The sequence below is a fragment of the Salvia miltiorrhiza genome, chromosome 3, assembly GCF_028751815.1.
Source record: "Salvia miltiorrhiza cultivar Shanhuang (shh) chromosome 3, IMPLAD_Smil_shh, whole genome shotgun sequence".
NCBI classification, from domain to species: Eukaryota; Viridiplantae; Streptophyta; class Magnoliopsida; order Lamiales; family Lamiaceae; genus Salvia; species Salvia miltiorrhiza.
In genome coordinates, this window is record NC_080389.1 from 49,989,324 (window position 1) to 50,000,659 (window position 11,336).

An 11,336-nucleotide genomic window follows, 5' to 3' on the forward strand; every position below is an offset into this window, starting at 1 on the left:
TAGCTATGTGGTCCCATTTCCATTTTGGAATTTCTAACGGTTGTAACTTGCCATAAGGTCGTTGGTGCAACGCCTTCACTTGCTGACAAGCTAAACATCGTTCTACAAATGAAGCTATGTCTCGCTTCATGCCTTCCCACCAAAATCTTGCTTTTAAGTCTTGGTACATCTTCGTACCTCCTGGATGTGCTGCGTAAGGCGTGTCATGAGCCTCGCTCATGATTTCATTTCTTAATTTCTCATTATTGGGTACACAGATTCTTCCCTCAAACATCAATGCATTATCTGCTGCTTCTTGATATGAATCAAGCTTCTCGGTACGGATTTTCACCCGCAATCTTTCTAATTTCTCATCCTCTCTTTGCATACTAACAATTCTTGATCTTAGATCGGGGGTAACACTGAGTGTCGCCATGATCAAATCTGTGGTTTGCGGTGGAAATACCACTTCCAACCTTAACCTTTCAAATTCTCTAACCAAGTCATTCTCCTTGGTTAGGATACATCCTAACTTTCCTCGTTCCATTCTACTCAAGGCATCTGCCACGACGTTGGCCTTGCCTGGATGATAATTGATTCCACAATCATAGTCCTTGACTAATTCTAGCCATCTTCTTTGTCTCATATTCAGATCCTTTTGCTCAAAGAAATATTTGAGACTCTTATGGTCGGTGTAAATTTCACACCGTACTCCATAAAGGTGGTGTCTCCAAATTTTCAATGCGTGTACTACTGCTGCTAGCTCCAAGTCATGCGTCGGGTAATTTGCTTCATGTGGCCTAAGCTGTCGCGAGGCGTAAGCTATTACCTTTCCCTCTTGCATCAGTACACATCCTAGTCCTTTCTTTGATGCGTCTGTATAGATAGTATATTCTTTGTTTGCTTCTGGAACGGCTAGTACTGGGGCAGTAGTCAATCTCTTCTTCAATTCTTGAAAGCTTTGCTCACACTCGTTCGTCCACGAGAATTTGACTTCTTTCTTGAGCAGATGAGTTATAGGCTTGGCTATTTTGGAGAAATCTTGTATAAAACGACGGTAGTAGCCTGCTAATCCTAGAAAGCTACGAATTTCGTGAGGTGTCGTTGGTGATCTCCATTCTTGCACTGCTTGAACTTTGGCAGGATCCACTTTGATTCCTGCAGCTGAAATGACGTGGCCTAAGAAATTGACTTCTCGTAGCCAAAACTCACATTTGCTATACTTAGCATAAAGCTTTTCAGTTCTTAGCTTCTCTAGCACTGTTCTAAGGTGCTCTTCATGTCCCATCTCATTCTTTGAGTAAATCAAGATGTCGTCTATGAATACCAACACGAATTGATCTAAATATTCGTGAAACACTCGATTCATGAGATCCATGAATACGGCGGGGGCATTTGTTAATCCAAAAGGCATCACTATGAACTCATAGTGTCCGTATCTCGTGCGGAATGCTGTCTTTGGAATATCCTCAGGTCGTATCCTCAATTGGTGATACCCTGTCCTTAAATCTATCTTTGAGAAAGCGCGTGCTCCTCGAAGTTGATCAAACAAATCGTCTATACGTGGCAAAGGATACTTGTTCTTTAGGGTCACCTTGTTTAATTCCCGGTAATCGATACACAATCTTAAACTTCCATCTTTCTTTTTGACAAACAGAACCGGCGCTCCCCAAGGCGAAGCACTGGGTCGAACGAATCCCATGTCCAACAACTCTTGTAGTTGCAACTTCAGTTCTTGCAATTCTGCTGGTGCCATCCTATATGGTGCTTTGGATATTGGTGCTGCTCCAGGCTCCAAATCGATCGTGAATTCCAATTGTCGGTTCGGGGGTAGACCTGGTAGAACGTCGGGGAAAACGTCTTGATACTCCCGCACTACAGGTACATCTTCAATCTTCACTTGTGCTTCCTCTTCTTGGTTCAAGTATACTAAATATGTTGTCGCACCTTTTTCTTTTAGTATCTTGTTCGCTTGCACTGCAGAGATGATAGGTGTCTTCTTCCATTTTCTATTGATGGCATAAAAACATGTGGGTTCCTCGCCTGGTGGCTGGAATGATATCTGTCTCTGCTCGCACTGTATCACCGCATGGTGTTCTGCTAACCAGTCCATTCCCAAAATGATGTCTGTGGTCCACATTCGCATTAGTCTCAACGTCTTAGCCTTAAGCTTAAGAGGTCCTAATTCGAATTCCAAGTTAAGACACACATGAGTAACTGTGGTGACCTTTCCTAAGGGAGTGGCTACCCTTAGTTGTAGCTGGGCTGGTTCTATATTCAGTTCTAACGTATCCACACAGGTATGTGAGATGAAAGAATGTGATGCTCCCGTATCAAAGAGAATAACAATGGGTACACCTTTCAGTTCCCCAATACCTGTTAGGTTTCCTTGGTTCTTATCCTGATTCTTCTGATTGATAGCATACATCCTTTGATGTTGTGGTGGTCTTCCTGCTTGCGGTGCAGGTAGCTGCTTATGAGGCTGGTTTGGACGGCGAAAAGATAGTTGCTGTAGTGGTTGAGGTAGAGGGAGAATTCCTTCCATTGCCCTGAGCTGTGGGGTTGGAAACTGATTGGGTCTTCCTCCACTCATCCCTTGCTGTCGGTTGGGGCACTGGCTCGAGTAATGCCCTGGTTTTCCACAAGTGAAACAATTTGGGTTTCCAGCTTTGCACACTCCTGTGTGTAACCTGTTGCACTTAGGACAAAGGGATATCCCTTGGTGTCCGGGGTGTGAGGTCGCTGGTCCACCATAAAAAGACTTATCGCCCTTCACGAAGGGAGGCTGAACATTCTGGCCTTGCCATGGCTTCTTGCCGTCATTTCTATGATTATCCCATTTGCGTTTTCCTTTCTGTCCTTGATTAGAGTAGGGAGTGTTTGATGCTTGCGTGTAATGGCCTGATGGAGGCGTTGGTGCGTGTGTTGCTTTCTCCGGCTGCATTGCTAGCTCCATATCTAGAGCTCTGTTCAAGGCCTCGGCATAGAAAAGTGCCGTTTGACTTGCTAATACCACTCTTATCTCTTGCCTCAGTCCGGCGCAAAACAACTCGGACATCTTCTCATCCGTATCCACTCTATACGGTGCATAGCGGGCTAGATCGCAGAATAGTCGATCGTACTCCACTACAGTCTTATTCCCTTGCTTTAAGGTAGTAAACTCCATCTCTTTCTTTTTCCTATAGCTTCTGGGTATAAACTTTTCACACAGGGCAATCTTAAAAAGATCCCAAGTGAGTTCGTCTAACTGCTCTGGGGCCATAGTTTTCTGCTTTGCTTCCCACCAATAGTCGGCGGTTCCTTTCAGCTGATAAGACATGCACATAAGACGTTCTGCGTCGTTGCATCTCAGAAATCTAAAGATTCGTTCCATAGCACGAATCCATTCTTCCGTTTCAGCAGGGTCTCCCGTGCCTACGAAAGTCGGTGGGTTCTGTCTTAAGAAAAGTTCTTCCACTCTCCTATCTTGAGGTGGAGGCGGCGGCGTAGGTTCTCTGGGTTCTTCCTCATTCTCGGGTATATTTCTATTTACTCTTCGTGGAGGCATTATGTCAATCTACAAGTTTGATCAAATATAAGTTCCTCTATGTGACAAGGCTTCTCATACTCTAATCTCATAGCTGAGAAATTTACAACATATCATGCATCTCATATGTGTATCATGCATCTCATATATGTATCATGCATCTCATGTATACACATATATATACATATATAAATATATATTTTCACATAGAGTATGCTTAATGCGTCAAAGTACTTTGCTTTCAATAAATGCTTTCAAATTGACAATTGCTTCATAACAATGCATCAAAACAAGTAATCTCATTACTCATTTCGTCAAAACTGGCCGCTCCGGCCCATCATATATATCTCGTGAAAATTGCCTCAACGAGGACTTCTTTTGTACAAAAGTGTATACTATGATCTATAACTGCTATAGGTCAGTACAAAGTACTACTCTGTTAAAGACCTATCTACTGCCTCAATACTGCATCTATGTACAATCAGCCCTACAACTGGGTACAGATACTATCCGTTACCCGTGTACTATAGGGGCCTAGCAAAATAAGTACAAGCCCTGGCCTGGGATGGAACTATCCATTGCCAGCCAAAACTATGGGCTATCTAAACAAAGCTACTATATACATATGCATCTCTACATAATACTATCATATCAGTACCATATCCACCCATGACCTCTACCGTCATCCCGGCTACCCTCGTCACTCCCATCCTCCGTAGCATCATCACCGTCATCCTCTCGAGCGTCGCCCAATCGAGGCACATATGGTACGCCGTCCTCACTGTCAGAGTCGGCACGGTGAAACGGGTCGTAAGAGGCTCTCTCTCGAAGCGGATCCCCTCGAGGAATGTCCATCTCGAATGCCAAGCCCATGCTAGGAAGATCCAGGGGCTGTGAGACGAGAGTCCCAACAACCGGGACTGATCCTGCGTCGTCCTCCGCGTCTCTAGCCATCCCCTGGGGTCGTGAAGGCCCTGGTGCGAAAGGGTCAACATCAGTCATGGCAATCTCACCCTCTCCAACAGTAGGGAGGGGAGGAACAGGGAGGGTCTCACGAATGGGGCTCATCAACTGCTCAAGAGTGTCGATGGCCTCAGTAGTGTCAATGGTCATCGGGGTGACATAGGATAAATATCCGAAGGTCGGGGAGTACATCCCGGGAGAAAACATGGGGTAGTCAGGGTCCAAGATAGAAATAGGAGGAGTCTCATCCTCGGGCAGAGTGCCCTGAGGAAGTGAAGAAATAGGGTCAGCAATCGGCTGGGAGCTAAGGAGATCTAGTCCCAAAGCCATCAAAGGATCCTCAGTCTCAGGAAGACCCTGAGGCTGACTCTCTGCCTCCCCCTCTCGGGTGTCACTCTCCGTGAGATAGAAATATGGAGGGTTCGCATACATCATGAACCGGCTCAACAGTACGACTAGGTACTCTGGAAACCGCACCTCAAAACCACCCGGTGCCAACGGGTCGTAAAAATCAGGGGCTATGAAGTGGCACCACGCCTGCCAATGGGGTGGCATCCTATAAGGTAGGATCTGCATGGCCTGCTGCGCTGTGACTCCGTACTCTACGGCGTCTATCCACCTGTGGTGGAAACGGGCCAAGAACTCCCCAATAGTCTCATGGTGCTCTAAAGTACAGTCGTAGAAAGCCTGTACTATATTGAATCCCTCTGCCATGCTATAAACAAAATAACAACTCGTGTTATTCAAACTAAGTCAAGAATGACTTACTCGTTATTACTCAATAACATACTTGCTTGTCGATGTTCTTCTATGATTCTCATAGTGCATCGGTATCAACATTGATTCCGATAAAAATTCCACCATCTTTCTTATTAAATCAACAAAAACAAGTATCAATAACATTGCATCATGCACTAATCGTGCCTCTTTCTCAACTTATAAAACACTTTCTCATTAACTTGCTCAATTGCATATCTCATGCTCATAAGAAACTTTACTTACTCAAATGCATATCTCATGCACATAAGTAACTTTAAACTCAATCAAATGCATATCTCATGCATATAAGTAACTTTAAACTCAATCAAATGCATATCTCATGCATATAAGTAACTTTAAAACTTTAACTTGCATACCTCGTCAAGCTGGCGGAGATGGGGTGTTGGCTCTTGTCAGTGACATAACTCTTTTAGTCTAAGACTCTAGCTTAGACTCAATCAAGAAGAGACTCTATAAGGGATTACGCTCAGAGCAGACGAGCTGCTCTGATACCACTCTGTCGCAGCCCGATATAGCCAGTGATAGCGTATACCAAGTATCGTACGACTAATAAAAATAATCATGAAAGAAATAGAATTTACGTCTTGCTTTAGCGGAAGCATTTGCAACTATACTCTTTTTCAAGAAAGACTTTAAGACTAAATTAAATTACTTGCTTGGTAAAACATAATTCGAGACTTCGCAAGGTTTGAGAGTATTTTCCCTTATGGGATATTACAGGCAACAGCAAATTAAATAAAGAGATTCATCAGAGTTGTGCAGCGATGCATTACTATATGTGTGAAGACATATAGCAGGGAGTATAATATCTTATAGAGTCAAAGCAATAAGATAAGCATGAGACATAGAAAGACACTGTCAGCTGACAATTCCAACAGCCTTCACCCATCCTCGCGCCAAGCCAGACCTGCACATTTAGAAATACATGCAGGGCTGAGTACCAAAAAGCACTCAGTGGACTCATGCCGGAAATAATTGAAATCTTGCTCTTAGAGCTATATGTCAATCTTGCCCTTTTCAATGCATCAACAGGATTTAACTGAGATTAAAAATACATGTTCATGTTTTTCTGTCATAAACTCATTTGCATCATAACAATAATCTCATTTGTCTGCAGACAATATACTCTGGGTATGTGCCAACTATGAATACTCATATAATATATATATATATACTAGGTGAAGAGAAGGAGGCCTCCTTCAAATCACCGTGACCGGCCGACTAGAGACGGCTCACGATCACCTCTTGTGCACATAACCTTTACTGTCATCTGGATCAGTTAAAGGCCGATATCTTGCTTCATGAACTTAGTCATGTCTTTCATAAGGCAACATACCATACTTCTTTCTCATCAATAATAAATATGGCAAGATGACAATTTTCATAATATGCATCAATAATGCTTCAACATGCTTCATTTTCATAGTACTCATCAATAATGCTTCATCATGCTTTATTTTCATAATACTTTGCATTTGAACTCGTTATTATGGTAGCTTGCCATAATAGAGTTAGAATAAAGCCCACCTGTCTCAGGAGTCGATGACGTAACGCTCGGGGTCGTACTAACGCCGGCCGTCACTCGAACCTTTAGTGGCGCACATGTTTAGATTGCCATGTGACAAAATAAACTCTAGTTAGAATCTCATCTAACTCATATCTCATACTTAAGCTTAAACTTTCATCATGTGCTTAATCTCATCTTATAACTTCTCCACTATTTACCCAACTGGACTTCCCAATATAATCGGATATCTTATCCAATTAAAGGACTCTCAATACTAGGCAAATAGCATTCAAAAATCACTTAATCATACATGCTTCAAATAATCACTTATTTCACATAATATGCATATAACTTATCTTAATAATCAAATGACTTAAAAGTCATTATATGAACTTGAAATCTTTTTCTTTGTGGGGAAAATCCCAAATATTCATGTAAGCCTTGAAAAATATTTATAAAACTTTCTAGTAGCATTTTCATGCCATATCATGGTGTATAATTCCACCAAAACCCTTTAAACATTCTTAACACAAAATCAAGGCAAAATTTTCGGACCTTCCAGTTTACCATTCTGTTTTGTCTCGACTTTAATGAATAAACTGCTTTAACTCAGGAATCTCCTGGATTCGAGACTTATACCGATGAAAAGCTCTTTGAGTCTAGTTTCGTTTAAAAAAAAGTAGACTGTAAAACTCCAAGTGGTTTAAGAGATATGGGTATTTTCCCACAGTCTACCAGATTCGACAGTTTGGCACGACTGGAAGCTAGGATTTTTAAAAATTAGCAAACGTTGTCCAAATGCAATGAAATTTTACATGAGTCTGTATAACACTTGTATCTTTCTCCCATAAAACTTTGGGAGGCTGAATATTTTTGAAAGTTACTGAAAAGTGTGACTCCACAGACTGCCCTTCAAAATTTCCGGTGGAAATGCGCAGTAAAAGTTTTCTATTTTAAAAAGGTAGTAAACCAAGTCCAAATGACTTGAAATTGTACCAGTGCTTACAAGACTCATATATGTACACACCATAAAATTTTGAAGAATTTTGGACGAGGGAAACCTCGTCGATTCATCAGTCCAGAACGTAAGAAAATTCCCGTAATGGTCGAATTTACAACATATACACATATCCTCATAGATTCATGCTTTCACTATCATTCTCATGCATTTTCTTACTAAGAACTTATCATGCTTCACTAATCATAACATATAGCCCTTTCAAGGGTTCTCAAGAAACATATCTCTTCCTCTCATGTATCTAACATGGAGAGGTGTATGAGCACATGAAGGTAGTGGAAAGTTGAAAGAATTCATCATGCTTTCTTATATCAAAATTTTCGAGAATTACAAGAGTGGAGAGGGGACTATCATGCTTCTATATACTTCAATAAACATGCTTATATATCAAGGAAAATATATATATATAACATGAGAGGAGAATTGAGGTTGCTACCCACAAGATTAATGGAGGTGGAGTAGGGGATGATGTGAAATCCTCTTGGAGCTTGTGCTTAAGATTGATACACCCTTGATGGCTTTAGTGTGTAGCTAGAACACTTTTGGCTTCCTTAATCCTTACTATATTTGGTGAAACAAGAAGAAAAGTATGGTGGAGTGAGAGGAGAGGGGGCTGCCGAAGGGGAAGAAAAAGGGAGAGGGAGCTTGCTTGCCTTTATGAGAAGTGATGGTGTGATCTTGCTATTAATGCATATCTTGTTAGTAAATGATGAAGTGATGGTGAGGATGTCATGAAGTGAGGGGAATAGGGAGTGAGAAGAGAGAAGAAGAGAAGAGAGAAGAGTGAGGGCCGAGAGAGAGATCGAGTAAAAGGGGGGGGGGGGGAAGAAAACTTGCATGTGCTTGTGTGATCTTCTTTTAATACACTATCTTGTAGTCAAAGATGGAGTAATGGTGGAGTATGTCATCCTATGAAGTGAATAGAGAAGGAGAAGAGAGGAGGAGGGAGGAGAGAGGAGTGAGAGCCGAGAGATAGAGATATGAGAGAGAGATGTGAGAGCTTGAACCTTGGGATTTTGTTGGGCTAACTAGGTTAGCTACTTAGGTTAGGGTTTAATGTTGCATGTGTGCAACATTTATGGGGGAGAATGAAGTAATGAGGGAGAGAGAGAAGGGGGGTGCGTGAGGGGAGAGAGAGGCCGAGAGTGAGAGAGAGTGAGGGAGAAAGAGAGAGAGTGAGAGAGATTGAGAGAGATTGAGAGAGAGTCGAGAGTGAGAGAGATTGAGAGATAGAGAGAGTGAGAGAGAGTGAGAGAGATCGAGAGATAGAGAGAGTGAGAGAGAGTGAGAGAGATCGAGAGATAGAGAGAGTGAGAGAGAGTGAGAGAGATCGAGAGATAGAGAGAGTGAGAGAGATCTAGAAAAATATATACATATATGCTTGAATACTTTACATCACTAATTTAGTGTGTAGGAATATATCCCACGGAAATATATTTATTTTCGTGTGGGAAAAACTTATCTCAATTATGATATATCTAATATCATAATAACAATGTATCAAAATCATATGCGAATATTCTACCACGTAAAATATTAATATCACATAGATATCTCAATTAAAATGTAGGGCGAAGATAGGCTTCTCTATAATAGGATTTATATGACCCGAGAAAGATAATATCGCCTTCTATAATTCTCAAAAATAATTCTTATCTCATTTATTCGCCCACGTGCATTATTCCTCTAGCTATTATTTAATAACTCAAATTAAATACGAGCTAGGGCATAAAATAGCTTCTCAAAATACGGGGTGTTACAAATACCTTGAATGGTGCTTGGTTGGATTGCTGAATATTGAATTAAACTGATACTTGAAAATACTTTGGCAGAGAATGATGAAGACGTTTAAGTGTGGAATGGGTATGAGGAGGTTATATGCTTGAAATCTGAAACCCAATTGAAGGTGTTCAGGTGTGAAAATTTTGCCAATATGCTGCTGGAGCTGGAGTAAAAAAGATGTACAGTATAGGCGTGGAGTTGGAGTCAAAAAGATGTACAGTATAGGCGTGGAGTTGGAGGAGCGTGTTGTGCATTTATTTCTTTCCCTTATCTTATTCTTCTTAGACTTGTATATTAATGATTGAGAGTAATTGGTTTGATCTGTGCCTTGTATCTATATTTATTTTTTTGTATCCAGACTCTTCTCGGTCTCATTCAAAAGTACTCTTCGCAGTTATCCATCTGAAGTATTATCAGCTTTAGTTGTTAGCACCAAAAATGAATAGATTATATTGTATTGCGTTTTTTTTTAAAAAAAAAATCTAACTACCGGATTTTGTTAATATCGCGTGTTTATGAAACTACTCGATATCTGCTTCCTTGCTTAGCTTAAATTAAATCCGTAGATTTAATTCTTTATAAGTCGGAATAAATTCACGACTCAAGAAATAATAATAATAATAACCCTGCTTCAATTAGAATATAATCCAGTGTCATAAGCTGAATTTAAATCATAAATAATTACTGGGCTTAATTTACTGAAAGATGAAATAATAATTATTATATTACTGGATTTAAATATAATAAAAGAGCGGGCTACTACATTTCCTTTCTTGCTTGAAGATTTGAAGAAATTCTTCAAATATAAGTTTTTATTTATTATGAGTTTAAATCCGTCTGATCATGATTATATATTTGATGCTTATTTTTTTTTTTTTTTTTTTAAGTCTAAACAAAAACTCTCCATTTAAGCTTCAAAAAAACATGAAAGGAAAAAATGTAAGCTCAAAAACCCCTCACTGAGATACGCCCAACCATTTTGTGAAGTTTTCAAATTCAGTGTAGTCGCTATCGGAGATCATTGTCTTGTACCATCCCTTGCTAGCGCTCTTGATTGCGGAAGGCCTTCACCAGCTTCGATCCTTCATTTCCGTAGACAATCAGCGGTCCTTTCCTCGAAATGTAGCGGCGATTGCGCATTTTCCCCTTTCCGGCGCGGATACCTTGGCTATCCTTCGCCTTCTCGGCATCGGCCAATGCTCCGATTTGCTTGAGGATTTTCAGCGCGGCGCTAGTTTTCTCTACAGCCTCAGCGGAATCGGAAACAACAAGAGGCAATTCAGGAACCTCCTCGATTTTGTGTCCGCGAGCAAGGACCAAAGAAGGTACAGCGGAAGCCGCGATCGCCGAAACGACGGCGTGGCGCTTCTGCGTGACATTGACAGCTCTGTGCCAGCGGCGCCAGATCTTCGTCGGAGCGAACATTCGTCCGCCGCGACACATGTTGCCGAAGGCTCCCTGCCCGGCGCGGTGGGTACCACCGCCGGGTACACGGGGGATACGGGAGACTGCACGGCCGGTACCCCAGGACTCGGCAGAGGTCTGGTGGCCGGCGCGTTTGGAGACGGCGTAAGGCTGCCGGGCGTTGTTGGAGATCTGGCCGTCCACGAACGTGACGATGTCGGGGCGGATAGCGGCTTTCATTACGTCAGGAAGAGGCAGGCAGTTGGCTGCGGCTCCTCCGTCGGTGGCCATATCGTTCTCCAGGGACTGCACGGTGACGAGGGGGCGGGCGGCGGCGGCGGCCATTTTCCCGGGGGCTGGATACGGGAAAACAACTA

General features: G+C 41.9%; 2 protein-coding genes across 2 annotated transcripts; both read right to left on the reverse strand.

Moving 5' to 3' along the window:
• Positions 1-531: 531 nt before the first annotated feature.
• Positions 532-3,526, reverse strand: LOC131018942 (uncharacterized). The gene is made up of 3 exons (XM_057947625.1): positions 1,663-3,526; positions 974-1,296; positions 532-561 (listed from the first exon to the last, which is right to left on the reverse strand). Exons 1-3 carry the CDS (start codon positions 3,524-3,526, stop codon positions 532-534), a joined length of 2,217 nt encoding a protein of 738 aa, XP_057803608.1.
• Positions 3,527-10,596: 7,070 nt separating this feature from the next.
• LOC131018944 (60S ribosomal protein L4-like) lies at positions 10,597-11,336 on the reverse strand. Its single transcript, XM_057947626.1, has one exon. The coding sequence runs from the start codon at positions 11,302-11,304 to the stop codon at positions 10,597-10,599; it is 708 nt and encodes a 235-aa protein (XP_057803609.1). The 5' UTR covers positions 11,305-11,336.

Bases quoted from the DNA above. Each gene is read 5' to 3' on its own strand.
- LOC131018942 (XM_057947625.1), bottom strand. From the start codon at position 3,526: ATGCCTCCACGAAGAGTAAATAGAAATATACCCGAGAATGAGGAAGAA. The intron at 1,297-1,662 runs GTGCTTCGCCTT...TGGTATTCATAG, and splicing joins CATGGGATTCGTTCGACCCA to ACGACATCTTGATTTACTCA. The intron at 562-973 runs GTCAAATTCTCG...ATTATCATCCAG, and splicing joins CTCATCTGCTCAAGAAAGAA to GCAAGGCCAACGTCGTGGCA.
- LOC131018944 (XM_057947626.1), bottom strand. From the start codon at position 11,304: ATGGCCGCCGCCGCCGCCCGCCCCCTCGTCACCGTGCAGTCCCTGGAG.